Below are 26,738 nucleotides of genomic sequence, written 5' to 3' on the forward strand. Positions count from 1 at the left end.
CTACTGTTTTATTCATGAGTGGCTGGGAGAAGCATACATGTAACTCAGTTGGGTGTGTCCCTGTCTGTGGATGTCTGTATAAGAACAATACCTGCCATAAGTTTGTGGCTTGTCACAGCATCACAATGTGAGAGGGATAATCCAAGTTGGTGGGACAAGAAGGCTCAGCAGTCCCACAGTTAAGGTTGCACCCGGGAACCCCATCACAGGCACATAGTATCTTGTTTATTTATCAGCATCACAAAATGATAGGTAAGTGGGCCTAACTCAGAGCTGATTCAGGTTGCGGTGTCCGGTTTTCAACTGGAACATCCGCTCGAAAAGGGACCCTCCCCAGCCTGGTGAAACTGAGCGAGTGAGTGAGAGTGGGGCAGAGCAAGCGACAGAGGGAGGGGGGATGGAGTGAGGAGGGCGGGGCCTCGAAGAAGGAGCGGGGCAAGGGCGTTAAGTTTTGACTGATTAGAAAGTTGGCAACTAAGCAGCATCTCATAAAATCAGGTCCAAAAATCACAAGTGGTGGTTTATGGTGACTTACTGTCACTCTAACATTTAGATCATAATAGTACTTGGTTTTTCTACTGGAGGATCTCAATGCATTGTACAAAAATTGATGAATCAGTTCTCAGCTTGTAATGTACAGCAGTTGAGTATTATTACCCCTATTTATAGACGAGACTATTGAAGGGCAGAGAAGTTAAGGACCAGATTTTCAAACGTATTTAGGCACCTAGAGATACAGATAGACACAGTGGGATTTTCAAAAATGCCTAGCGCCTAATCAATGGGACTACTTGTAGAATAAGGTATTACTCAGTGTGAGTAAAGGTGGCAGAATTGCACCGTTTCTTATTGCTTCTTCACGTCCCTCAGGATCCTCCATTAACACACTCATGAATTATGAACTAACACTCTGTAAACAGTGTGAACCCTCAACAGAGATTGTGGTTTGTTAAGCACAGAAGAAAATTTCTCTTCTCACAGTATAACAGAGTGTCCTGGCTCTCTAAGACATGCTTAGAGACAGCCCTACCCCAGTTTCAATCCAGAATGGCTGGAATTCTGAAAAATGTAGTCTTAGGTTGATAAGAGTTAGAGGCTGTCAGAGGGTGCCAGGGAATATAAGTAGCCCCTTTCCCTGAGAACAAAGGGAGAGTACAAAAGGAGCAAGAATTCTTGTGAGGATTCCTGCATACACCATAAAGAAAGTCACAGAGTTCTTAGTCTCTTCAGCCTGGGAGAGGCTTTGGAAAAAGCCAGGTAAGAGCTGACGAAAAGGCCTGAAAAGACAGCTGAGTAAAAGTGTACCTTATGACCTTGTCTTCACTATGGGGAAAAAAGGGGTGCGCTCTTATTTGTGCTAGCTAACTTGAGTTAACTAAGAAGAGGTAAAATCCTAGTGAAGACAAGGCAGTTTAGAATTTTCACATTAAACTTTAACTCAACCTGCTAACTTGTGTGAAAACTACAAACTGCCTTGTCTTCACTAGGATTTTACCTTGCGTTTAACTAACGAGTTAGGAACACACCTATTTTTCTTTTTTGTAATGAAGACAGGATTTAAGAGGCTACCTGGGTTTGTGCTAGGTTGCTTTCTTCTCCCTCAAACCCTGGCCAGGGGCTTAATTAATAGGTTTGGATGATTATAGTAGCCCAAGTACACAGACCTGGGAACAGGGTATTGTTGTCAAGGGTTGGCTGCCTGCAGCTGCAGCAGATTAGGCCTTTAAGGCAGCAGGAAACATAACTGCATTAAGGAGTGGGAGAAGTGAGGGGGTGTCTAGAACGTGGCTAAACAAACTGTGAATGCTGACAATGCTGGCCTGTGGTTGTCTGGCCTTTTTTTCCTCCTCAAGCAGGGGAAGGGCAGAATCAGTAATGGAGCTTAACTTTTACTTGACTGACTAGCACACCAAGGTTCCATAGCAACTGGCCTGCCTTTGAATAGGGAACCTGGAGGAGGAACTTTTTGACTGCAGAGCTAGAAAAACCCATCTTGAACTTGAGTACTTGTGGCACCTTAGAGATGTTAGTACTCCTTTTCTTTTTGTGAATACAGACTAACACGGCTGCTACTCTGAAACCTGCCATCTTGAACTGGAAACTAAGGGAGGGTAAAGGGTGTAAACTTGGGGAAAGAGAAGAAGGGAGAGTGTGTGGCTGCATCTAGTGCCTGCTCTTTTGTCAAAGGACCCATGCTTGAGCTCATCATTCCCTGAGGGCCCACCAGCAGGGTGCTGCTGGATTGACATGGAATCCTGAGGGAGAGCCCATGGCCCAAGAAGAGAAGCTAGAACATATCTACATCAGATTCTTCTCTTCTCACTTGTCATTACTTTGAAAGGATATCGTTTCAGTTAGTTGGAGAGCTATCCTACAAGCAAGGAAACTCGAGCAATGGCTGCATTCAGATGGACAGAAGGTAAGCCCCTACCATACATGGCTATCAGTTTTGGTACATGGGCTAGGCTATATGGTATGCATGTCATTGATCTCATCAGGGAGCTGTGAGGCTTAACTAAACTTGTAAAAACACTTTAAGATCCTTAAATAAAAGGTCCTGCTATGTGAAGACAAAGTATTTGTATTGTATATTTCTGACACCTAAATCTATCTATCATACTCTAGCTGCTCTTACCCTACCCTAAATCTTCCTCAGTCTGGATTTTCACACTTGTGAAGATAATCTCATGGGACTGAAAATCAAGATCTGAGTTCTATTCCAAGCTCTGCCCTAGACCTTGGGCAAGTGCCAACGGCAATGTTGCTAACACTTGATTTTATTGCAAGTCTTGTGACACTTTTAGTGTCCTTTCTTAAGGTGTGGTAAAAATGAGAAAGTAAGCAAGAAATAAGAATGATAGATCATGGGCTAATGGGATTACATGAAAATCTCAGCTTTCATTTTAAAAATAAAAATAGTTCCTAGCCCTGATGGTTGCGGAGAAAAGCTTGAAAATGTGACCCATAAAGACTCAAACAAGAAGGCAAATAGAAAGTTAATTTTGGAATCTTTTTAAAATCATATCTTTTGGGAGGGCAGGGAGCGGAAAGCTAGCCCTGACTCATGCCTTTTGAACATTTAAGGTTGGCAATATTGTGTCTTTGCCTCAGTTCCCCATGTATGAAATGGAGTGAAGATGCTGCCCTACCACATACAGGTGTTGGAAGGCTAAACTTTTTGAAGTCAGACGTAATATTTTAAAGTTTTACTTCAAAGAATGCAATGGGAGGAAAATAGCAAAGTGTGTAGCTTAAAAAAACCCCAACACCCTGAGAAAACTGGAATCCTTTAATTGAAATAAAATAAATCCCATGTACTGTAAACATGGGACTAAATGCATTTTAAAATCTATAAACCCATAACATTAAGATCCTAACTCAGTGACAATATATGAGTAGACCTAAAAATACAGTTCTACACACACAAACACTATTCATGGTCTTATATTACCAAGAAATGAATTCATGCCCTCAGGGTCGTCTTTTTCCTTCTACAACAGAACAATTAATACTTAACGTGATGCAGGGAATGCAGTTCCCTATGCTATTTCATAGCCCAACTTTCAAAATGCATGTACACAACTGCACACCTACTATAACTTGCCTCTCTAAATCAGACATTTGCACATGCAATTGGTCAAGTACATTACTAACTAGTCATTTCTCTTCCACATAGCCAGTATGCACATGCAAGAACTGCATGTACATTTTTGAAAATCAGGCCTTTAAAACTACACCAATTCTGTTGAAATTTGGAATTACTGTTATATTAAGTACTGTAAAACTTCCTGAGTGAAGACAGTTTTTGCCCCAAATAGCTTACAATCTAAGGCCCTGATCCTGTCCCAAATCACTTATAAATGTAAGTAATTGCAGGTCAGCAAATAGTCACGTTGATAAAATAGAACACTGGGCATATATTTTTGAATATTAACAATCCTAAATGTTGAAACAGGACTCGTATGAAATTGTAAGCGTGAAATACATCTTGATTGAGGGCCAACACCAACTAGGGTCCAAATTCTGCAAAGTGCTGAGGACTTCTTGCAATGGGAGTCCAGGGTCCTCAGTGTCTCATGGGAGATACTTAGCACCTTTGGGATTACGCACACACGATCAGATCCTAAAAGGTATGTGGACACCTGATTTCAATAGGAGTTAGACACCTAAATACCTTTTTGAGGATGTGGATTTAAATTAGACTTTTGCCTCTTTTGCCAGCATCTAGATGTGAATTAATTTCAGCCCAAGGAAGCAAAATTCCAGGAGAAATAAATGAATTACATTAAAAACCCCAATGCTACAATACTTCATAAGGTGGACATGCAAGTTATACATTTAGGTGTCGCTGCACAAGGAGTAATGCTGCATAACTGTAAGATTATTTTTCTGTAAGCCCAGTTCCTTGTTTTACAACTCAGTATAGTTGTCCTCCTCTCAGTCTGAACTCTACTTCTTATCTCCTCCCCCCTGAGATGACGTGCACAATGTCCTCCTCATAGGGATTCTCACTGGTGCTATGGTCAGTGGTGAGTGATCTATTTTCTGTTAGGACAACAGTATACTGAGCCTGTTAAAACGTAAAATCCAAAGCTAAAATTTCCTGTCACCAAAGCAATTATTTGGGTGTTCAAGCCATTACTTAAAATTCAGTTCTGATTTATTTTTTTAAATGACATTTTTCATATAACTAATCTGAAACCTCATGAAGGATGTACTAGATGTAGATTACAGCTCATTATGTTGAGGGACTTCTGGTGGTTTCTTGGCATATGTCAATTATTCTACTTTCTAGTGAAATCACCAGAAGTGAAAAACCACTTAGCTTATTCAACACTAAAAGAAAAATAATAATTCTCCGTTTCTTGGGGATCACTAGTGACTTCCCTATTTCATAAATTGAAGGTCCTCCAGTCTTGCTTGGGTCATGTGGGTGGAATGGTGGCGGTACCTTCATGTGGCCTTAATTTCACCCACAGATCAATGCCTGTTACATCTGCCTTTGAGTATCTTGAGTATTGAGTATTTGAGTATCTTCACCGGTCACTGAGTTCTGCCCCAACCCTTCAGGGGATTAACCATGTTTTATGCTTCATTAGTGTCCTGCACCCATTTCTTGAAGTGTTGAATAAGTGTGGTTGCCAACTTTCTATTGGCAGAAAACCAAACTCGCCTGTCCTGCCCCTTTTCCGAGGCCTCGCCCCTGCTCACTCCATCCTCTTCTCTCAGTTGCTCACTCTCCTCCACCCTCATCATTCATTTTCACTGGGCAGGGGGTTGGGGTGTGGCCGGGGGAGTGGCAGTGAAGGCTCCCGCTGCAGATATGGGCTCTGGACGTGGGGCTGGAGATGAGGGGTTTGGGGTGCAGGAGAGGGCAAGGGCTCCAGCTGTGGGTGTGGGCTCTGGGGGTGGAGCCAGGGATGAACAGTTTGGGGTGTGGGCTCTGCGTGGTGCTTACTTCAGACGGCTCCAGGGAAGCTGCAGGCATCTCCCTCCAGCTCCTTAGCAGAGGCATGAGCACATAGCTCTCTGTGCTGCCTGTGCCTGCAGGCACCGCCCCCTCACCTCCCACCGGCCGTGGTTCCTGGCCAATGGGAGCAGCGGAGCTGTGCTGGGAGCAGGGGCAGCGCACAGAGCCTGTGGCCTTCCCTCTGCCTAGGAGCCAGAGGGAGATGCTGGCAGCTTCCTGGGAGTTGCATGGAGCCAGGTAGGGAGCCTGCCTGCGCTGCTGACCGGACTTTTAACGACCTGACCAGAGATGCCAGGGTTCCTTTTCGACCAGGTGTTGTGATCGAAAACCGGACAGCTGGCAGCCCTATAAATGAGGGCCCTTTTTACCAAAACCGAGGTAGGGTGTACCCATAGCAAGCGCTAGGAGAGCGGGGGCAGGGGTGAAAATTCTCACTACTTCTCCCTTCCACCCGGGGCGTGGGAATGGGGTATGGAAATCCCCACTGCTCTCCCAGCCAGGGAGGATGAGCAGACAGATCCCTGCGCTGGCAGCAGGCCGGGGGCTCCCCACCTCAGGCCCGGGGTGGGACGAGAGGAGATCAAAAATCCTCTTCCTCTACTACTGCCTTGTGCGGACCGAGACCGTCACCGAAAGGAAGCAGTGGCGGAGGCAGCCCAGTGGATGAGATTTATGACCTATGCCCGTCGCGGTCTGGGCAAACAACCCCCGGCAAGGCGCCGAGAACTCTTTCTTTCCTCGCATCACCCCGTCATTCGCACAGACGGCCCCAGGTCTGCTCCGGGACCCAGGTACAAACTGGGGGGCTCCCCCGTGCGCACGCTCCCCTTCAGTTCCGCACAGCAGAGCCGCACAGTTCGGAGCCGCTCCCGGGCGAGGTGGCTGTTAAAGAGACCGTCTCCTCTCCTGCAGACCCGCTTCCCCACTGAACCCAGCCGCTTTAAAGGAGTCCCAGGGAAGGACAGGCAGCTGTCTGGGGCTAAGGCCCGTCTGACGGGGGATCCGCTTTCCTCCTTCGGCTGGGGGTTGGTGGGCCGGTTTTTCAAGCACACCAGAAGAAGCAAGTCAATCGAGGGATCAGGACACAACAATCGCGTCTGAAAACCTCCTGTGACAGGGGCGGATGCGTTTGTAAGAGCGAAAGTTTGTCTAAATATTATACAAGCTATTCACCATAGTCTAGGAGGCTGACCTGCGCTGGGAGCTGGAGCAGGGGGAGGGGATATAGAAGGCTTGATCCACCATTAGCATTTGGTAAGAGATTGCAAAAAATCGGCCTCCACAACATGGGGTTGAGAAATTGAAACTAACTCTCCCTCTTCGGCAATAGCAAAGGAAGTCTGCTGAAGAAAGACAATCGAAGAATCCCATATTTCCCCTCCTCTCCCATTTCATCACCCCAAAAGTCCTTGATATTAATATTATTACACCCTAACACATGCAGTATCTATACCCAAACGTCCCGGAAAATAAAAGGGAAGCGGGTTCCAGGCAGACCTACGTGTAACTCAACGAACCTGTACAAACAAACCAAGAAAAACCTAGTCTCCAGTTAAAGACTCAGAGTGAGAGTGCTCTCTTACCTGCCTGTGTACGGAGCAGTAACTCCAGGGAGATCGAGCCACTGCTGTCTGGGCTTCAGCTCTTTTACCAAGCCTGGATTGATTCCTCCTCGCTGACGCCCGCCTTGCAGTGGGAGGAGTCCTGTGAAACCACATCAACAAAACCGGATCCCCAGCTGCGTACATGCCAGCAGGCTGAGGAAGAGAGGGGAACCCCTGGACAAGCTAATGAAAAACGGTGCCATTCTTATAGGACTCTCTAGCTTCAAAGGTTAAGTTCTGCCCGGATTTACAGACTGTGAAGCCACATGGAGGTCAGTGCGTAAAATGGTGTACTGACAGCCCCAAAAGATCAAAAATCATAAGGGGTTTGAGCCTTAGCCTGCTAAACCCATGGTTGTGAGTTCAATCCTTGAGAGGGCCATTTAGGGATCTGGGGCAAAAATTGGAGATTGGCCCTGCTTTAAGCAGGGGGTTGGACTAGATGACCTCCTGAGGTCCCTTCCAACCTTGATATTCTATGATAATTCTATGATAAGACTGCCTGTCCCAGACCTGAAGAAGAGCTGTAGGTAGCTCAAAAGCTTGTCTCTTTCCTCACCAGAAGTTGATCTAATAAAAGATATTACCTCACCCACCTTGTCTCCACCTGCCATGAGATTTTTTTTTTAAAAGGATTTGCAAAGGTTTGTTGATTTGCTATGGCCCTTGTTTGCATCGCAGTTAACCTTATGTTAGCAATACACAAGATAAATTAACTGGGAGTCCACACTGTAGCTCAGAGTGCAGTGGCCCCCTCACTGTGCAGCAGGAATAAAGGCGCATTGCTGTGTGAACACAGAACATGTTAAGGGGAAAAATCATGGTTGAACCCAGATTAAATCTCCCGTGAAGACAAAGCCTTAGTTTTGCACATTATGCTATAGAGAGCTTCATCCTGTAGTGAGGCACCTGCTGTGGTGAGGTACCTGTTGCAACCTATGGTGCTGACCTTGGGCAAGTCAGTTAATCTCTGTGGCTCAACTTCCATGTGCACAGAATACTTTCCTAGCTCACAGATTAAGTTCCCTCTAAACTACGTGGCTGTGCAGCTGCCTATTAAGCCCCACACAGGGGCTCAGTTCCGCAGCCGGGGGAGAGGCACCTCTCCCCCAGCATGGACCTGCCGCAGCTGGGGGAGAGGCGCCTCTTCCACCACCCTCAGCCCCGGGGCTGCTGTGGGGAGAGAGAGAGCTGCAGGGAGTCCTGTAGCAGCCTGCACCCCAAACCCCTCATCCCTGGCCCCACCCCAGAGCCTGCACCCCCAGCTGGAACCCTCTCCGAACCCATCGGCCCCACCTCCACCACATTAATTTTGTTATGTGCACCAATATGGAGGTGATGTGTGACATAACAAAATTCATTCCGCACATGCGTGGAAAAAATAAGAGGGAACACTGCAACACAGGGATGCCTACGAGGATAAAGTCACTCAAGTTTGTGAGGCATTCCAACGCTATGGCAATTGGGACCAGGTAAGTAGCGTGGGGGTCAAGGAGATGAGAAGGTCTGTGGACAACCTAGTATAGCTGTACTTTAAGAAGCTTCAAAGTTCTGTTGGCGAATCTGGTGGAGTTTATCAGTTCCTTGGAAGGGAAATAGTTGGCAAGAAATAAAAGTTGACAAAGTTTTCATGATGAAAGCAGAGCTACTCAATTCCAGGAACTAAATAGCTCCTGTTCAAGGAAATTTACAGTTCACGTAGTACTTGTAAAATAGCTATGTATGCATCAGAATCTCTAAAGAATACTTTGACACAGAAGTTCTATCGTGAGGTATTAATTGTTTCTCTGAACAACAAAAATATTAAGTACCAAAGAATATGCACTGAAGCATCTGAATTTCCATCTTCAGGTGGTGTTGTACTAAACTATAGTACAGACTAGATACCCATTCTCATGACTTAAGAAACATCGTCATCATTTTAAAGAGGAAATTCCCAGACCTGGGAATGACAAGGCTGCACAGCTGCCCTGGGCTTTCTCTAGGATGAATACAAGGGTTCTGGTTCCCCCAATGTCCTTGAAATATCTGTTGGCAAAATTTTTATACTTTGCTTGCCTGGCCAGGATGTGGCACAGGGGAACTGAATGGCTCTCTCTGCCACTGTTTGTTGTGGCTGACTTAACTTACAAGTAGACACCTGCTCTCACCCTCCCCCCCCAAAAACTGACAGTTTTGAACTCCTTTTTCTTAAAGAGATAACTAGCATTGTATTTTAAAAATATTTCGAGAGAATTGCACTGTCAAACTGAAATTTGATTCTCTCTAATCTGTAGCGTTAATACAAGTCTTGTTTTCATAGATTCCAAGGCCAGAAGGGACCATTGTGACATCTAGCCTGATCTCCTGTATAACACAGACCATGAAATATCCCCAAAATAATTTCTAGAGCTGACTTTTGCAGTTCAACTGATTGGTGGGTCTAGGCATCCACAGATGGAATAGGCCATTATTAATACAAGCTAATTATTGATAGCCATGTTAGCAAATTGTGAGACATCATGGATATAGTTACCAAATTCTGATTCAGAGTACAGTCGCTTGGTTAAGATTGCTTTTAAAAAGGTTGGATGAAATCCTCACTCCACTGATTTCAGTGGCAAAAATTCTAGACCTCAATAGGCCAGGAATTCATCCATATTTGCTACTTTACATAGCAATGTGAAGGGAAAGGCTGACATCATGGGGCGGTGAATAACTAATAATTTCTTTTCTATCGATCTATCCTGTATATAACCAGGAAAAGGTTTAGTCTGGAGTTCTCTCCAATCGAACAGCTTTCAAAATAATGCAGGGTAATAAAATATATCAGTGCATGTACTCTAATCTGTTTATATAAAAAAAGTGTCTGCACCCTTATTATTATAGCTAGATTATCTATGTCCAAAAAGTACCTAATTGATCTAGTTCTACGCCCTTTTGCAATTTGACTAGCTATAGCCAATTACTTGACTACACTTGCGGTTCAAAAATATTTGAGCGCAAATAGCTGCGCATAGTCAGCTTATTAGTCAAAGGGAAAGCAGCGCAACATAAAAAGGAGACATACATACCACCCTTTCAGAGAAGTAATCTCAGAGCATTCACCTTACACAGGTCTGCTTTCAAAGTATGCACTCAAGACTATGTGTATTTATATTGTGGCTGTTTACAAGCTAAAGGCACTCCATACATAACCCCACTTGTCTCTAGCAGTTTTATACTGATTTTTCTACACTGTCCTGTACTTTTCTTATCTTTGTCTTGGATACCTCCTTCCAGGCACCTCTTAATTGTACCAGGACGTATTAGTCATACATCTTGTTTCTGTCAGGTTATGTATTTGTTTGAGCCAAGACCAGAATTCAGCTGTGCAAAGTGTTATGGGCTACACCTTAGTGTGAGTGAACAAGTGTGAACAGCATTTTGGGAAAAGCATAATACAGAGTACAGGTGTGCAACTTAGCATAACTACCCAGCAATCATACATAAGAATGGCCATACGGGGTCAGACCAAAGGTCCATCTAACCCAGTATCTTGTCTTCCAACAGTGGCCAATGCCAAGTGCCCCAGAGGGAAGGAACAGAACAGGTAATCAACAAGTGATCCATCCCCTGTCACCCATTCCCAGTTTCTGGCACACAGAGGCTAGTGACACCATCCTTGCCAATATTCATTGATGGACCTATCCTCCATGAATTTATCTGGTTCTTTTTTGAACCCTGTTACAGTCTTGGCCTTCACAACATCCTCTGGCAAAGTTCCACAGGTTGACTGTGCGTTGTGTGAAGAAATACTTCCTTTTGTTTGTTTTAAACCTGCTGCTCATTAATTTCATTTGGTGACCCCTAGTTCTTGTGTTATGAGGAGGAGTAAATAGTACTTCCTTGTTTATTTTCTCTATACTAGTCATGATTTTATAGACCTCTATCATATCCCCCCTTAGTCGTCTCTTTTCCAAGCTGAAAAATCCCAGTCTTATTAATCTCTCCTCATATGGAAGTGGTTCCACACCCCCTTATTGTTTTTGTTGCCCTTTTCTGAACCTTTTCCAATTCCAATTTTTTTTTTTTGAGATGGGGCAACCACATCTGCACACAGTATTCAAGATGTGGGCCTACCATGGATTTATACCTGATAAGGTGTACAATATTAAAGTTCATATAATATATATTATGCACAACACACACACTGGCTACCAAATATAAACATTAGCGTGAAGCTGGGTGTAGGAAGGCTAATGTGTTTAATCTTTGAAATAGAAATGAGAAGGACCAGAATCACGGATGATTTTTTCATCTAATACAGAAATTTAAACTTACTGAGCTGAACCAATAAAGATAAAATGGTTACTTTTTTTTTTTTTTTTTTAAGCAGAAATTGCCCTATCACTTCAATGTCCTTATGGGCTGTCCTGAGAAATCAGTAATGTAAAAAATCAAGAAAGGAATATACTGTAGAGGATATTATATGCTTCCCCCTCCCACATGTCGGTGGTCCTTGGATTAATGATCAGACAACGTCCATTTCTATTTTACTCCATGTCTTGAAGATCACATTTCACAGTCAATTCATTGTCAATCTTTTATCAGAAATATTTAGAGAGGTAATTGGATTAAGGGATACAAGATATGTTAGACAACCAAGAGAGAAATTACTAACATATCAGTAAAGAGGACTGTCAAGCTGACTCCAGTGACTCAAGAGAGTGACTGTTAAGAACCAAGACAAAAACCCCTACTTGGCTGTGAGCTCTAAATTTAGATTTCACCAGCTAACTATCAGTCAGTCTCCTTGAATACTCAGATCTGACTCACCACCCAGGTAAGCTTGCCTTTGTGATAGGTGGTCCCTTATACCAAGTATTACAGCAATATTCAGGTTACTCCTAGTCCCAAAGGACCAATCACTTAGCCCAGGTCAATCGCACCTTCGATGTCACACCAGAGACAATGCTTGTAGCCAATCCTACAATAAACTATATACAGATTTATTAATAGGAAAAAGGAAACAGTTATTTATAAGGTATAAGCAGGTAAACATGGATACACAAATGAATGACAATTTGTTACAAAAGGTAATAGAAGCTTCTATAACTAAGCAAGCAAGCTCTATATGGCTCTTTGGGCTAACCCAGGCTAAACAGCTGGGGACCTCTTGTTTATACCTAGAAAACCTTGCCCTCCCAGAGTCCAAGTAGCATAGAGATCCTCACTTCCTTCTGTTTAGGGGTTTTATTCCCCCTCCTACCATATGCATTCAGCTGCAAACTCAGCTGATGTGGAAGAATCCACTTGCATGACTCACCTTCATGGGGAAAAAGCAGAGCAACAAAGTTGTACGCTCTTTAATGTTCCACACTAGTCTGTTTGGAGTCAATGGGGTTTCCCTCTTGGAGAGGACATAACAGCTTTGGATGCAGGTAATAAGTTATTAAAAAAAGAAGTGGCAAATGTATTCCCTGCATGTGAAATCATAAGTGTCATACAACTGTGGCAAAGACTCAGGAATTTTATTTAATGCAACTGAACCAGAAACTTTAGTCAAATAAATAAATAATAGTATCCCTTAAAGCCAGAATTTTCAGAAGAGCTCAACCACCATCACTGGGGAGAGCCTTTCAGAAGAGCTCAGTACCTAACATGTTGAGTTTTAAAAAAAATATCTGGCCACTTAATTTTGGTACCTAGTGTGGAGCTGAGCTCTCCTGATAATCTCTCCCCAGTTGCTGATACGGCTCTATATTGCTCTCTCTTCCCGGCACAGTTCCTTCTAGAACCTTCAAGACCCCCTTATGCCTAGCTTCATGACACTTTTTTTTTTTTTTTAAAAGTGTATGTGTATCCTGACAATAAGCATCATAGGAGACTGATTAGCAGTTTTGTGGAATTAATCCCATGTGACTTCCTCACAAATACTCCTAGCTAGAATTTCCAAGCATCTGCGTTGTGCTGTAATAGAATTTAAGAGATGTGCCTAACTTTACCCTGACTGCAGTCTATCAATTCCTGTTGACTTTAGTGATTATAGGAGCAAGACTTCTCTGTATACATCCTCTTAATTTTTTGTGAGCAGAATACGCATTTGTCTTCTGAATAACACCTTTGCTCAGTCTCCAAACAAACTGAGGATTTTTATTCTGAAAAAGTAAATATGCATGGACAGCAACTGCATTTGTATCTTACTATGTCCACCTTCTTCAGTCTGAACATGAATTTAGGTGACTGGAAACATTGTAATCTGGTATCTACATCTTGCATACAACAGGTAAACATTCACAAAGAAGCATAATAGTATGTTTAACAGTATGTTAAGGTTGTGACAGCGACTGATCAGAGCCAGGAAATACACAATTAAGCATGAAATATACCATATATCTACCACAAAAAAATCATCAGTTACTTTCCAGAGCCAAATTATCCCACTGAAGTCCATGGCAAAATTCCCAAACATTAAGAGCCAACCCACACCTACTGGTGTATCCTATTAGGCATTGACCCACACTGGGACAGTGGCCACGGCAGATGAAGTGGGCAATGTGCCTCACCAAGCCAGCCACAGTGCCAGAGTCCCCCGGGGAAGCACATTTGCTGCTATAGTATTTAGGGGAAGGTACATCAGGCATTCAACTCCAGGGCTGAATAGCTCTGCTGATTAGTGTGAGGGGCCACAGCAATTGCCCTTGATTCCTCTCTCTTCCTAATGGGGTAGCTAGTGGCAGCGTAAGTGGGGATCTGTCCTTGAACTCAGAAAAAAGTATCCATTAAAATGTATGAGGAGGCAAAAATGGCAGGGGGCTTCACGTACCCTTCCTTGTGTACACACAGAACAATGCAATGGTGAAGGCACCAGTGTTGTATATTCATACTTCACTTTGAATTTGCTTCCTTTATTGGCATCTGAAACTGTCTTAAAGCTGCTTTACTATAGTTCAGTTGTAAATAATCTTAGGAATTTAGGAACCGACACATAGATCTGTTTTGGTATTGAAGGTTAAGGCTGGCTATAGTTCTCATGTAACCTAAATTACTGCATATCCTATATACTCAAACTGTACAATAATTCAAATGTAGACAAAACTTGCTTAAGAGATCAGAGTTGACTGATAACTGGCTGTGACAAATCTTATTTATCACAGGATATTTCCAGGTCAATTTAACAAAAATGGCAGCTGGTGCACAAAAGTGTTGAAGTAAATCTGGCAATATCTTTCAGGTGTTTTGCAGGTCACCTGTGTCTTAGGGCAATAGCCATTATCTGTGATTCAATCCTATGCTTGTATGAACAGGCACTATTCTAAAAAAAAAAAAAACACAAACAACCTGATTGTATACTAGGCACTAATATTTACTAGTTAGGGAGCCATGTCCCACACAGCAAGGAGCTGCACCACTCATCATTACACTGTACTCCTAAGAAGACAGGAAGATCGAGGCCATATTGCTAACTGAGCTATTACCAATTGGCTGTCTTTAGGTGTAATACAATCCAGCAAGTTTATGAGACTGACATTATGCATTGTGACTCCCCCCCCCCCATACATGGTAAGGTACAGCATGAAGGAAAGAGAAAAGATACAACTGAGACAATTCCTGCAACTTCCCCGCCCCCATATCTCTCTAGTGTTGTGCCTGAACATTACTTAAAATACAACTCAGGAGTGCAGTTTATAGGCTTTTCCTCCCAGATAGTCTTCAGTCGCTGTGCCCAGGAGGTCAGCATCTCCTTTCTTTTCTCTTCTGTCACGTACTTGGGAGCAAAGCAGATCTGAGGAGCAAGGACTTTGAAACCACAGAAGTGCATTATACCATGCTAGAGTCAAAGGACAAGAGACACATGTCAGAAAATGGTTCAACTCCATTTTTGCTACAGTTAAAGAATTCAGATTTTAAAATATTTCTCCTACCCTATGTGGGGCATGTTTTCTTTGATAAAATAGCATTGCTTTAAACTATCCATGTGGAGGGACAAAAGGATGCGGGAATGTACCTTTGCAACCACACTTGTGGACAAGTGTTGAAGGCTAGCCTATGATGCTTCTGAGTTTGATTAGTGTACGTTGTTCCCCAGTTCCTGGAACAGTTTTGAAATGCTATTGAAGCTATATAACTAACTTACCCTTTCAACTGTCATACACTTCCACGTTTGATGGCTGAACATTTAGGATACTATTGACTCTTCTTGGATTGTTCCTGAATGAAATTCATGTTTCATCCCTGTACTTCTACATTTGTTTTAGGCACTTCTGAATCTAGCTGAGTCATGCAATTCTGATTCACACAGTTCTGAATGAGTTTTAATGCCCTCTGAGTGAGCTAAATTCACTAACCTTCCTCTTTTCCGAACTTCAGAATATATTTACGATTAGCACCTTTCCATTAGTTGCCTTTTAAATGATGCAGCCAAATGGGCTTAGTAATGTTAATGAGTCTGCCTAGCTAGAAACTGCAGAAGAGTTTGTTAGAAGATGGAAGTGTTTCTGGAAGATCTAGGACAAGTGATTCAACTAGTTTATGTCAGCAGGTAGATGTCACAGCACACCATGCCAGCCACACAAAGATTTCCCAACAAGCTGGCTCTTCCCTAGTCATGCTATTATATGCAAATCTCTTCTTTAATTTTTTTTTGCCCTAATAGCGGCAGAGAAACTGGAAAACATGAAACCTACGTCTCAAATCAAGAGGAAAATAAAGACCTAACATTGCTCTTTCAAAATCGGATGGATTTTTTTAAAAGGAATCATGATTTCTGTGGGGCCTGTCTCCTGACTTTGAATGCTTGGAGTTGGCAGTACTATGAAGGTGCACAGTTATTGAGCAAATATTCATATATTGTACCTGGATGGGCCACAGGAGATAGCGAATGTCACCATTGACCCCTCCTTTTGAAAACATTTCTTCATCTCCTCCAGTGGTAAATGAAAGTAGGGCTAGTTTATTCTGGAATGAAGAAAATAAGACTTAGGCACATTAATTTAAGAACAAGTGACCCGGTAGCCAAAAAGGACACTTCAGAAACACTAGATTAACTTGGCAGAACAGAGATGGCTGAGGAAGCTGACCCCCTTTTCTGTCCTCCTCATACCCTGGTCTTTTCACACAGTACCACTTACTGCATCTCTGGTACACAGCTTGTTGATATATGGAGTAGTAAAGTGTGTGAAAATAGCTCTGTGGGAAAACATACATAAAAATGCATGTTACTTGGGCCCTTACCTTTTGCCATCTGTAAAATGGGGAAGATGCTTGCCCTTCCTTGTAAAGTGCTTTGAGATCTATGGTTGGAAAAATTGAGTGCTAAGTGTGTTTATGCTCCTCCCTCTCCCCCAGATGGAAACTGCATCCTGTATACATAGTAGTCTTCATTTAAAGCTTCTCAGTTGCCTGAGAATAGATTAGTTGGGTATTTGTTATGTTCTTTAGGTGTATTCCTTGCACTAAGTATTTTACCAGAACCATGTTTCCTCAGATTCTATAACCATGGGATCTGACACAGACTTGTACCCCAGCATCTAACTCTTATTTATGGCTGCCAAGGGAACCTTCCAAATGTGAACTGAACACAACGGATGCAGCAGCCTCGTTGTCCCAAATTTGCAAACAGGCCAAAATGACAGCTTTTAAAGGGTCTGAATCACCTGTGTTTGTCTCGTTGGACTATTTCTGAAATCTAATAATGAAAACTTAAATGTTGGCATTGTTAAAATGATCAGCAAATTAAATAGTCAAGTAATCTACATATCCATCATTGTGGGATATTGGACTTGAGAAATAAGCATCTTCAAATCTTCAGCTAATGACTAGCTCTGCTATTCACAATGCCAAGAACAGCTCAAAAGTTATGAATTGGTGTCTGGACATGCCAATCTTGCTTGATTATAGGGTAGAAAGTTAAAAAGGGCAAAAGTGAATAGCTAAGACAGGAGGTCACGAAAATCCACACACACGAACCACAAATAATACTGAGCACTCCATTTATAATACTCCAAATGAGATTTTATAGCCTGAGTCCAACCTCTGGCATTAATCATGGAGCAGAAATCTTTCTACCCAATTCACCGCTATTTGTTATAGATTATCTCAGTCTTCATGCCATAGTAAGGTGGCACAGTTTGAACAATTTAGAGCTATGGACCAACTTAAACTGGTCACAAATTCGGATGACCTTGACAGAGTGGGATCTGTTTGCATCAAATTATGAACTCGTTTTTTATTAGGTGTTGAACACGTCTAAGTTGAATGCAGAGGGGAGCCTATTGTCCTGCATTCCAGACACCTTTCCCAGGTAGGGAAGCTTACTGAATCCTCAAAGGACCAGCAAGACTACAATTTACGGCCACCTACTTTGTCACTCAACAACTTGCCTACTCCTACAGAGCAATGAGCTCTCTATGCAGGTGGGGCAAGTATGACTCGAGGAAGGTTTGGAGCACCCCACTGGAGCATATAATAGAGAGACAGAAGTCTATTTGGCGTCGGATACTGATCTGGATGCGGGGGGGGGGGGAAGGGGGGAAGATGACCATCACCACATAGAAGGAGGCTTTGTTGCAGGGCAGAGGGCAGGAAGGACTCTGCCCAGCCTGAACAGTGAGGTACTTTGGACTCACAGAAGGGCTGAGATCAGAAGCGGGGAGGCTGTGTCTCAGGACTTGTTTCCTTTTCAAAGATCAGTAACTCTCTAATGTTTTTAAGAGAAAAGTGATTGTGGTTAAGAAATTCCTTTGCTCAGCCTGTGCTTCTTGCTTGCCTGCCACATGGTTCCTAGAGAGGTTAAACTAGAAGCCCAGAGTGCTCACAGCCCAGGGGAGGCTCTGGGGAAGCATTTGTAAACTGACTGGAGGGATTGGGATGGCAGCATCCTATATTCCAAGAAAGGGCATCAGACAAGAAGTCTGAGCCTGGGAGTGTGTCCTTGGGACCTAGAGCTAGAAACAGTGACTAGTTATGACCTAGACCCAGCTGGTTTGGACTGGATGGGACCCAGAAATGATCCACTTACTACAGACTGACCATGCAATCTGGCCCCATGTCCCACTGTACTAGTCTTCTTGAAATGCTAGATCCTTGTTCATTTCCTCACCCCACCTTCCTTCAGCTATGTGTGCGCATTACTGGATTAAAAAAAAAAAACACCCTAAAAAGTATTTTCTACCATGAAAAATTTTTTTTTAGGTTTGCAATGGGTACAGGGTTTTTTCTTGCCTGTAACTAATTATCGTACTCCCTATTCTTTTGTATTTCTTACTCTCTTGCCCATTAAACAATTTATTTTCAGAGAATAGCAGGAAAAGGTAAAAGAAAAGACACATACATTAGGGCTGACAAGCGGTAGTACTTCCCCTCTGTGCTTAATACGCAACAGCTGATTAAAATGAATAGTCTGTCACCAGTAACTACATCAAGCATTTCTTCCTGTTACACCAGAACTTTCTAATGCGCTAAAATACATCTATTTTAAAAGGCAGAGACAATAAGCAGCTATAGCAGTATCTTCCAGATAGCTTACTAAGCATAGAGGGCTCCTGCAGGATCTGCGCTGGCTGCCTATTGGTCTCTAGGTGGAGATTAAGATGTTAGTTATGACCAATAAAGCACCAGGGTTTTATGAATGGGCTGGGGGCAGCCTACCTAAGGCACTGCCTCTCTCTATGCCATACTGCCACAACTGTGCTTAGCAGGAGGGCTCAAGTTGGATCCTATGGTTGTAAAAGAGAGGGGCAGCTCACAAGGCATTCTCCACAAGATCAAGTCTCTGGAACTTGCTCCCCCCATCCTCCTTGCTCTGATATTGGCAGCGTTTGATGATCATTCAAGCATGCTGCAAAAGACACGTTTGTGTTTTTGGAGAAGGCAAAGGTGTGCTTCCTAGACGATGGAGCGGTGGAAAGGAGTTTTCGTCGGTGGCAGGCTGGCTAAGTTCTTGCTGGAGTGATTATGTAATGCTGCTGAAATTTTGAATTGCTTCTTAATGTGTGTGTACCTAAAGCCTAGTACAGGAGGATTTTTAGTTATTTTAAATAAATTGCATGCCCAAGAATGTACTACACACCCCAGAAAACAAATACATCATCCCTCCCCTGCAGATTTTGCAATCCACTTTCAGAAAAACCTAACGTGAGGGTCCCAGCCAAGCCAGGAGGAGGAGAAGGGTGATAATAGCATATGGCTGAGGCTTGCACGCATCTTGATAGTCCTATTTGCATCATCTTTCCCCCATGCACATTTGTCTTAGGCAAGATGGAAGGAGGATATTCGGTGAGTAGAGAGTCTGACCATCTATATGAAATGGTGCAAAGCCTTTCGCTATACAGACACCCTTTTCTATTCCCAAACCACTACCAGCCTTCCACTCTTACCCAAAATTAAACAACACCCCCTCCCCTACGCAGAGTTTTTATTCTGAAAAGGCAGAAGTGCCCGAGACTCCATGATGTTTGCACTCGTATACTAGAGGGCAGTATAAAACTCTAGGTACAGAGAAGAAATAAGTTTTTAGGAAGGATTTTGAATGATCACTGAGTGCCACTAAAAAGCCTAAATCTCATTTATCCACTTAGATTAAAAATAAAATTACAGCATAGGAACAGACAAGAATTATACAAAAAAAAATATTGTTTAGCCTAATGTAACAGTCCAGGGAACATACCTTGAGTAAGCCATCATCATAACACTGTGGGAAATTGTGAGCAAATCCTTGGACCAAGACTCTGTCTATCCAGCCCTTCATGATGGCAGGCATGCTGAACCAATACAAGGGAAACTGAAAAGCAAAGCAAAGGCTCCTGTTAATAGTGAGATGTAATTGGCAGAGGTACACCATTTCCTTTGGCCTTGTTTCTATGCTAAGAACATCTTATCACCTTAATCAGTCAAGCCATTCACAGATCAAGCACTGTAAATAAAGCCTATCATTCAGAGAATGGAGGAACTATATTTGCTTATGGTTGTGGGGTTTTTTTTTGTAATATTCTTTTGAAAAATGCCATGAGATCTCCAAATGTCCGTGAGTTTTCAGAATCTCTTACACCTCAACCAAAAGATGAGCCTTCTGACAGACACTGGATTCATGGGGCAGAGGGACTGTCAATAATTTTCTGTAGCACCTGGCTTTTTTCATTTCTGCTATTGACTAAACCAGAGGTGAGCAAACTTTGGCTGCGGGACCATCCTGCCTGGCCCTTGAGCTCCCGGCCAGAGAGGCTAGCCCCTGGCCCCTCCCCTGCTGTCCCCCCTCCCCTGTAGTTACGTGGGCAGTGCGGCTTGCGCCCACCCACCTCCCAGGCTTTCCAATAAGCCAGTTCTGCTCCTCTGAGTGGCATGGTTAGGGGGTGGGGGAGGGGGCTGGATAAGGGGCAGTGGGTCCCTGGGGGGCAGTCAGGGGACAGGGGGTGGTTGGATAGGGTGGAGGTTCTGGGGGGTGGGGTGGTCAGGGGACAAGAAACAGGGTGGGTTGGATGGGCATGGGAGTCCCGGGGGGCCTGTCAGGGGGTGAGGGTGTGGCTAGGGATTGGGGCAGTCAGGGGACAGGGAGCAGGGGGGTTGGATAGGAGGTGGAGTCCTGGGAGGGATAGTCGGGGCGGGTGGTCCCAGGAGGGGCAGTCAGGGGACAGGGAGCAGGGGGGGTAGAAGGGGCGGAGGTTCTGGGGGGAGGTCCTGGGGAGAGGCAGTTAGGGGCTGTGGGGTCCCAGGAGGGGGCGGTCAGGGGACAAGCAGTGAGGGAGAAGTTGGATGGGTCAGTGGTTCTGAGGGGGGCAGTCAAGGGGAGGGAAGTGGGAGGGGGCAGAGACCAGGCTGTTTGGGGAGGCACAGCCTTCCCTACCCGGCCCTCCATACAGTTTCACAACCCTGATGTGGCCCTTGAGCCAAAACATTTGCCCACCCCTGGGCTAGACCTTGTAAGATCACAGCCCAAGCCTTATCTGCATTATCAGCATGAGCAGTGCATTGAAAGTAAATGACAGTGGGAATTAGGTGTCTAAACTTTCCAGCTTTTTATAGTTTCTTTATTACTGTATTTGTTTTAATGCCATATTAAGACCATAAGATTATTAATAAGAAAAATCATGACCTGAAAAATCACTAAATCAGCAACTTGAACCTTCCTCTGTTCCTCAATCAAATCACTAGCCAAGCATCTTCTCTTGTAAGCTTCCCATGATTCCACTCCATAATCAAAGTGTTCTGAGTTGCGCAGACAGCCTGTGGAAAAAAAACATGGACATTGTTTATCCCACTTCTAGCATTAAATCCACATAAAATAATTCAATACAAGTCACAATCTGCTGTCCTAGATTGGAATATTTCATCCCATTGATTTATCATGAGCTGCACCATATTGTAAGGAGTGATAGATGAACTGCTGATTTTTTTTTTTTAAAGTGTAGGTGAATCTAGTACTTGCAAAAGTATCAGTACTCGTTTACATTAAGGCCCCTCTGTCCCCCTTTATGCTACCAGAGTGGTGTAAAAGGGCCTTAATGTAAATGAAAATCAGGCCATCAGAGTTTAGGGCCTGATCCTGAGCATCTGCTAAGGAGCTTCATCTCTTCCTGAAGTCCATGCGACCAGAGTGGGTGAGGACTTTCAAAGACCTGACGCGGAGCATGGGTTTGAATCAGACAGTCTGCAACCTTCCTTGCCCACTTCTGCCAGTGCTCTTGTAACATCAGTCTTTCGGTTCTACGTTTTCCTTTAACAGACACTGACAGCTCTGCCAAATTGTGTAATGGCTTTGCGCTTTCACTTCCTAAATTAGGACAGCATCAGGATTAAAAACCTACCTCTTGGTGAATGGCTTTCTTAACTATGATAAACACTTGGAAACCAGTTTTAAATTTAATATGATCTCCACTGGGTTTCTCTCAAGTTTTTACTAAACTAATAAATGGACAATGGCATTACCATATTCCATCAATGTGAATCATACTTAATAGATGACACAAACCCCAAACATACACGAATGAACACTTGGGAATTATTTGCAGAAAGCATCTGTAACCAGACTGCTCCTTGGGAGGAGGTGTTTTGTAATGATGCCTCTTTAAGAAGACACAAACACTTGTAAGTTATAATACACAAACATTTGGGCCCAAAGGCACAGGGCTATTAAAAAACCTCCAGTCTTACTCGTAAGGGCCGAATCCTGCTACTGTTGTAGTCAATGGCAAAACTGTCAAACTCAAGGGTGTAGGATGGATTCCTAAAGTGATATCCTCTAGTACTGTGGTTTTCAACCAGTGGTCCTTGAACCCTTGGAGGCTCTGCAGACTATGGGCAGGTCTACACTACCGATTACGTTGATCTAACTTATCTTGCTAAGGGGTGTGAAAAAGCTCCTCCCCCCCCCCCCCCCGCAAGTTTCACGCTGTCCACACCAGCACTAAGTTGGCAGGGGCCACTCTCTCACCAACATAGTTTCTGCTTCTCGTCCAGGTGGAGTAATTATGCTGATGGGAGAGCTGTCTCCCGTCGGCATAGCGTGTTTTCACCAGATGCGCTACAGCGACGTAGCTGCATCAGTGCAGCTGCTCTGATGTAGCACTGTAGTGTAGACTTGCCCTATGTCTAAGGGATCTGCAAAAGGTAACTATGAAAATAAAGTTTCAGAGCCAAGAAAAGGCATTTTGTTTTTATAATCAATCAAAAGCATGCGAATACCCCCATCTACAGGTCAAAACCTGGAAGTGTTGTTGTTACCATAGGTTTCAGAGTAGCAGCCGTGTTAGTCTGTATTCACAAAAAGAAAAAGGAGGACTTGTGGCACCTTAGAGATTAACAAATTTATTTGAGCATAAGCTTTCGTGAGCTACAGCTCACTTCATCGGATGCATTAGTGGAAAATGCAGTGGGGAGATTTATATACATAGAGAACATGAAACAATGGGTGTTACCATACACACTGTAACCAGAGTGATCACTTAAGGTGACCTATTACCAGCAGGAGAGCGGGGGTGGGGGTGGGACACCTTTTGTAGTGATAATCAAGGTGGGCCATTTCCAGCAGTTGACAAGAACGTCTGAGGAACAGTGGAGGGTGGGGGATAAACATGGGGAAATAGTTTTACTTTGTGTAATGACCCATCTACTCCCAGTCTCTATTCAAGCCTAAGTTAATTGTATCCAGTTTGCAAATTAATTCCAATTCAGCAGTCTCTCGTTGGAGTCTGTTTTTGAAGTTTTTTTGTTGAAGTATTGTCACTTTTAGGTCTGTAATTGTGAGTGACCAGAGAGATTGAAGTGTTCTCCAACTGGTTTTTGAATGTTATAATTCTTGACATCTGATTTGTGTCCATTTATTCTTTTACATAGAGACTGTCCAGTTTGGCCAATGTACATGGCAGAGGGGAATGCTGGCACATGATGGCATATATCATATTGGTAGATGTGCAGTGAACGAGCCTCTGATATTGTGGCTGATGTGATTAGGCCCTATGATGGTGTCCCCTGAATAGATATGTCTAACACCCTTTCTCACGCTGTATCAAATGCCAGGCCAAGCACGTGCAACATTTATAGTTGAATTCTGTTCAGCCAGTTTTCAGTCTAAGACTTCTATATAGCTCAGTGGTTTGAGCATTGGCCTGCTATACCCAGGGTTGTGAGTTCAGTCCTTGAGGGGGCCATTTAGGGATCTGGGGCAAAAATTGGGGACTGGTCCTGCTTTGAGCAGTGGCTTGGACTAGATGACCTCCTGAGGTCCCTTCCAACTCTGATATTCTATGATTCTATAGTAGGGGTCCATGGACCACATGTTGAATTTCCAAAGGGGTCCACACCTCTCTTTTTGAAATTTTTTAAGGGTCTGCAAATGGAAAATGATTGAAAACTACTGCTCTAGTAAATGCCCACAGAAAGAAAAAGTTCAGTCTTACTAATTAGCTATTGCTTTACACCAAAAGTCTCCCTGTTTTTTCTCTATAGAGCACCTGACCCTTACATCAAACAATGCAGCTCTGGTGTGTCAAATTGGTAAAACTGTGTTTACAATCCCAAAGAGAGAGATTTTAAAAATGTACTTCAACTAGTCTCACCAATGATATCATTTCTTGTTGCTCGTGGCTCAAATTGCATTGCGTACAGATCTGATGTGGTGACGTTGCAGCCCTGTTTGCTCAATTCTTCTACTGCAAGATTCTTTAAGGATCCATTTAGAGATTTGGGCTCTTGATGTGCATAAATTATTAGTACTTTTCTCCCTGGAGTTAAAAAGAAAAGAAAATCTCCAGATACCATGGTAATGGATACATCTAAAAATAGTATGCAGAGACAGGGCCTCGTACTCCATTGTTCAGCACCTTGTTTACTTTCGGACAAGTGCAAAGTGAGGAAAACACTACTCGGTCATAATGGTAGCATTTTATATCCACCTACCACTGGTAAGAGACTATGTGAAGTGCTGGGCAATGGTGAATCTGGCCCACTGAGTTAATCTTTGCTGAAGTGGGCTTCCCTAACTGGAACTCAGTGGACTGAGGGGAAAGAAAAAAACCAAAAGTGCCTGGAGTTACAAGTTAAAATCTTCTGCTTATTTTATGCATAGCCCCACTGTCTCCTGGCAGTATACTCAAGGAACTAAACAAACAGTTAACATCCATAATAGAATATAATTTTTTAATAGAACCATAGCAGTATTTTTGATTCACTGAGCACAAAGAGGGGGTGGGTGATGTTCCTACATACATGAAGACAGTGGTTTATTTATAAAAACTGCAGTGACAGAAACTTTCACACACGGCTTAAAACGGAGGTGAGGTAGACCTGCAGGGAGGAAAAGCTGCATCTCTGAAGAGCCAACACAGAAAAAGGCTTGGTTATCTGATTAACTAAATTTCGGTGGTAGAAACAAGGGATGGATATGCCAGGTCTCCATCAGCCTGATAATTAAGTTGGCCGTTTCAAATATAGCCAGGAGTATCTCAGTTAAGGGCTTGAACAACCACTTTTCTGCTTTATCATCAGTCAATATAAAGAATACTGTAAAGAGCAGATGTTGATCTATTAACCAAGTGTGTTGCTGATTCTAGCATCACATAAAAGTAACAAAGCATCCCTGCCAAGAGGTCATTACAATCCTCAAGCATTGTGTTCATATGGTCGATGTAATAAGAATATAAATCCATTTGAAACAACTATGATCTCACTCAGTAACTTATTCAAGAAAGTAAGGAAGGACAGTCACGCATTTGCTGCTTAAGAGCCTGTTCCTGCAAACACTACATGCTGAATAGTCTGCAAAGTGCTGAGTAGCATCAATTCCCATCAAGCTGAAGGCACTCAGCACTGTAGGTTTGGGGTAAAATTTGCAAAAGCACCTAAGTGCACTGAGATTTAAGAAAGTAAGTGACTTAGGCGCTTTTGCAAATTTTACCTCACAGCCCCATCCAAGCACTGATGGAGCTAGGACATTTCTGATTCCAGCGTGCACAGCTCTGAAATGAGTAACATTCTATCGCTACCAAAGGAAAATGATCTCTTCTTACCTGCCATTTTTTAATAGTCTTCCTCTCTAGAAAATCCACTATAACAGACTCCCAAAAGAGAGATGTGCTCATTGGAGAAACACCATAACAGTGAAAAGGACACGCTTTCCCTTTCAGTACAGCCTGGTGGAAAGCGCACACTGAGTCTGAAACAGAAGGAGACAGGTTGCGAAAGAATAATTAAAGAAACAAGAGGTGGTGTAGCTATACAGATTGCATTATAACTACAAGGAGCATATGATGGTGTACTGTGGTATGAAGGTTTTATCAATGTAAATTTTGGATGGCTGCTTTAGTCACTAGTGGTGAAGTGACACATAAGTTATGTACATCATCTCACACAAGTATAGACACATATTGGGCCAGAATCATTGGTATGCTCTGGCTACTTTACACTGCTCCAGCAAAACATCTGTAAACTCACCTTAACTATCTGGTTAAACTGGATTTACAGCTGCTTTCATCAATGTCTACAGCAAATTTTACTAATTTGGAAGGTGCTAATTCCTCTCATAGCTTCTCAAAAAAACACTTCAAAATCATCTCTATCCATAACTCTCCATGCCTCAGCATACATTATAAAGATTTATATTAAATACTCATTGAATTGTGTTTATCACAGGCAAACATTGAAACCTGCATTTCAGCCTCAAACAGCTGCCTTCAAAACATTCAAACCCAGCCTGAAGGCAGCTTAGTGCTTTTGGTTACGACTCTTTGGGTCACAGTGTGACCCCTTACTCACACTGGTGAGCATTTTCTCACACACATACTCATAGCTGTAACTGCTCACCAAGGTGTGTTAAGAGCTTCACCAAATGCCCCTTTGTGTTTGCCTCTCATTAAAATCATAGGCTAAATGCATGCTATTTATGGTGAAGGATGCCTTATATTGCAGGTAGCCTTACTGAAGTCCATGGGACTACCGGCGGAGTAAAGTACTTTTCAATAGGCATAACAGTTAGACTGGCCCAGAGAGTCCTAATCTGTATACACTACCAGTGTCGTCATTGCCTGCAATAAAACATTTTAAATTAATCTCCATGAAAGCAGATGGGGCTCTGACATCTGCTAACTCTGCTTTTCTTCCCCATTAAAATGTTACAATAAGAGGCATGGCATGCATATGTGTGCGAGGTTTGCCACTTAGCTAGGGTTACCAGATAGCAACTGTGGAAAAAACAGGACAGGGAGTGGGGGGTA

General features: G+C 43.2%; 2 protein-coding genes across 4 annotated transcripts in view; both read right to left on the reverse strand.

The window, feature by feature from the left end:
* The window catches only part of RIPK1 (receptor interacting serine/threonine kinase 1), a 37,455-nt gene extending 30,228 nt beyond the window's left edge, over positions 1-7,227 (reverse strand). The window contains exon 1 of one of the 3 annotated variants that reach the window (XM_073332175.1): positions 3,452-4,652. Coding sequence is in view for 1 of the 3 variants with exons in the window: in XM_073332173.1 (XP_073188274.1) it covers positions 7,054-7,218 (165 nt within the window). In the remaining 2 variants the exon portion in view is untranslated. Of the gene's footprint in view, positions 1-3,451; positions 4,653-7,053 lie in introns of those variants that run through there. The other 2 variants (XM_073332174.1, XM_073332173.1) reach the window with 2 other exon arrangements.
* A 4,837-nt stretch (positions 7,228-12,064) lies between these two features.
* The window catches only part of NQO2 (N-ribosyldihydronicotinamide:quinone dehydrogenase 2), a 74,175-nt gene continuing 59,501 nt past the window's right edge, over positions 12,065-26,738 (reverse strand). Inside the window, exons 2-7 of the mRNA XM_073332179.1 lie at positions 25,536-25,681; positions 24,087-24,251; positions 21,125-21,255; positions 19,703-19,816; positions 15,892-15,993; positions 12,065-14,866 (exon numbers count right to left, since the gene is read on the reverse strand). Coding sequence (XP_073188280.1) covers positions 14,693-14,866; positions 15,892-15,993; positions 19,703-19,816; positions 21,125-21,255; positions 24,087-24,251; positions 25,536-25,542 — 693 coding nt within the window. The 5' untranslated portion in view covers positions 25,543-25,681 and the 3' untranslated portion in view covers positions 12,065-14,692. The remainder of the gene's footprint in view (positions 14,867-15,891; positions 15,994-19,702; positions 19,817-21,124; positions 21,256-24,086; positions 24,252-25,535; positions 25,682-26,738) is intronic.

This window comes from Lepidochelys kempii, chromosome 2 (assembly GCF_965140265.1).
Source record: "Lepidochelys kempii isolate rLepKem1 chromosome 2, rLepKem1.hap2, whole genome shotgun sequence".
Classification (NCBI taxonomy): domain Eukaryota; kingdom Metazoa; phylum Chordata; order Testudines; family Cheloniidae; genus Lepidochelys; species Lepidochelys kempii.